We start from the raw sequence: 2,902 nt of genomic DNA, 5'->3' as shown, positions 1-2,902 counted from the left end.
TGAAAAAGAACCCAAAATAGTCCAATCTATTTATTGAAACAAAGGTTGGTTTTTTTATTAACACAGTGGTCTATTAATCAAGTAACAAATGATATATTTTTTTAGATACCTAGTACAGATTTGATTTTTTTTTAAAAAGCTGCAAGCCCCAGCAGGAGTTGAAGCTATGAGATGAAAATCAAATTCACATTCAAAACCCCAATACTGGTACTTGTATCCTGATTGAGGGTTGGCAGATGTTTTAAACAAAAAATGGCAAATAGGGTGTTAAAAATAGCCCCAAAGGAGCCCAAAACATATGTAGTGTCAAAACAAAAATAACATTAGTGTATTATTTATGTCTAAATGTATTTAATGATAGTAGTCAATGCCCATATTTTGTGTTAAATTAATTTGTTACTGTTTGTCTCTAAATGGCAATATTTCATCCTCGCTGTCTACATCAGAAGTAGAATGCTTTGTTTTTGTTTTTATCAAGATCCTCTGAGAAAACTCTCTTTCAGCTGCAGCGTTGCTAAAATGTAGCGACAGCAATGAAAGAGCAAATGAGACAAGTTCACTAAAATCTTTGCCCTCCTGGATGTTTGGTGGTAATTTCTGTTTCACCTGTTTCACAAACTCCAACATTAAATCTCAACACCAACATTTGACTTCTTCGATGAATAGAAAAATTAGTGTGTATTTTGAAAGTTTCAGCTGAAAAGTGACGCTAATATCAACTGTGAAAATCAGTAAGTTCTTTGACTTAAAATCGATGTCATAGTTTAACACAGCAATCCAGTTCTCAAAAATATTCAGTTCCATTACTCTCACCAACAAGTACTAGTAGAATCTCTTCAAATCCTTCAGCACATTTCCGAATTACCACTTTCCTACAGAAACATTTGGTTTATCTTCCAGGCTCCCTGAAGGATTGGAAGTAGAAAAATCAGGAAAATTTGGTTCATTGGACCACTGCACATATGATAAAATCTCAGTATTGTAGTTTCTTTCTTTGTCTTTGGTTATCTGAAAATATAGCTTCAGTTCATTGAACAGATCAAGAAACTTGTTCACACAGAGTCCACCTTTTGTCAGAAAGCTGCAGTGTCTTCCAGTTGACTGGAAGTCACGGAAAGGCTGCATGACATGGCATGCAGGGGTGGGGACTGACAGTTGATGTGGAAAGAGATCAGATGATGGTCAGAGACAGGGATCTCAGCAATGGAGAGAGCAGTGCTTGCTGATGGAGTGATGAGATGCTAAGTGTGAGGAACTTCTCATACTGTGAACTTCCGCAATGCTGAGCTCAGCCAAACGGGGACACAGCACCCTTGATTAAGGAGGAGCTATTCTTCCCCCTCTTGTCACACAGGTTTAAAGTTAGTGGTCCCAGGTATCATATTCTGCAGGGGCATTTGCCCACTTTGTCACGGAGCTCTTTGGTTTTGACCCCATAAATGATAGGATTGAGCATGGGGGGAAGGAGGAAATAGAGGTTGGCCAAGATGATGTGAACATGGGGAGCGATGCCCTGACCAAACCTATGTGTCAGAGTGGTGAAGAGGAAGGGAGTATAAGTTGTCAGCATCACACAGATGTGGGCAGTGCAGGTGTTGAGGGCTTTCTGGTGGGCTTCCTTCTGAGAAATTCTAAGGACGGCCCTGATGATCAGACCGTAGGAGAGGGCGATGAGCGTCAGGTCTAACCCGATGACTACAAATGTTATCACTAAGCCATGTGTCCTGTTGACTGTGGTATCCCCACATGACATTTTCGACACGGCCATGTGCTCGCAGTACGTGTGAGGGATAATGTGATTGGCACAGAATGGCTGTCTGTTCAGGAGCAGGGGAATTGGCATAACAAGGAGAACAGCTCTCATCATACCCAGTAGCCCTAGCTTAGCTATTCGTGCGTTGGTGAGAATGGTGGCGTATCTCAGAGGGTTACATATGGCAACGTAGCGATCAAAGGCCATTGTCACGAGCACGGCTGAATGTGTCATAGAACCCGCATGCAGGAAGAACAACTGGGTGAGGCAGCCACCCACAGTAATGCCTACCAAATTGAACCAGAATATACACAGTGCCTTTGGCATGACGGAAGTCGACATGGCGATGTCTGTGAGTGCCAGCATGCAGAGCAGCAGGTACATCGGCTTGTGCAGGGTTTCTTCTTTCCCTACAACAAACAGAACCATGAAATTTCCCAACAGGCCGATAATGTAGAATATAGAGAAAGGAATGGAAATCCAGATGTGGGCAGCTTCCAGGCCAGGGATGCCTGTTAGAATGAATGTTGAAGGGTCAGAGAGGGTGAGGTTGAAAGCTGCCATGAGGTGGTTGATGCGTCGATCAGGCTCTGAAATGCTCCAGGTCTCTGCAAAGGGAGAGAAGCACAGTGAGAGGGTCACACGCTTTATAACAAATAGTACAGTAAATATTTTATAGGTATTAACGATCTTGAAATGTGCTTGAGCAGTGAGGTGGCAACATTTACACATGGCACCAGATTATGTAGATCATAGGAAAGTCCAAAGAAGTCCTCACAGGGAGCTAACCAAGCCAGGTGAATGGTCAACATGATGGCAGATGTACTTCAGTGTCAATAACTGCAATGTGTATGCCCATTGGACGGGAAACTTGAATTCCTCAAACAGCTGAGAAGGTTCTAATTTAACTCTTTGAACACAGGAGTGGGACATGGGCATTATGGTACACAGCTCTGTGAAGCCGTGCTCACAGTTGAAGCCTGGACAGAAACTAAGCAAAACCTTGGGATCCAGGAGGAGTGAGATTGGGAATCATACAGAAAATACAATGTCATGAGATCAGTCAGTCAATGTTTCACCCTCCTCTGGGCTCCTCTGTGTAGTACTGGGCATCCTTCTCACACAGGATATTGCAGAATTAGAGTGGTC

At 42.8% G+C, this 2,902-nt stretch overlaps 1 protein-coding gene across 1 annotated transcript; it reads right to left on the bottom strand.

The window, feature by feature from the left end:
* Positions 1–1,378: 1,378 nt before the first annotated feature.
* LOC123358250 (putative olfactory receptor 52P1) lies at positions 1,379–2,317 on the bottom strand. Its single transcript, XM_045000905.1, has one exon. It carries the CDS (start codon positions 2,315–2,317, stop codon positions 1,379–1,381), a length of 939 nt encoding a protein of 312 aa, XP_044856840.1.
* Between the last annotated feature and the right edge of the window lie 585 nt (positions 2,318–2,902).

The sequence above is a fragment of the Mauremys mutica genome, chromosome 1 (genome assembly GCF_020497125.1).
Source record: "Mauremys mutica isolate MM-2020 ecotype Southern chromosome 1, ASM2049712v1, whole genome shotgun sequence".
Lineage (NCBI taxonomy): Eukaryota > Metazoa > Chordata > Testudines > Geoemydidae > Mauremys > Mauremys mutica.
This window is presented reverse-complemented; position numbering and strand designations above follow the sequence as displayed.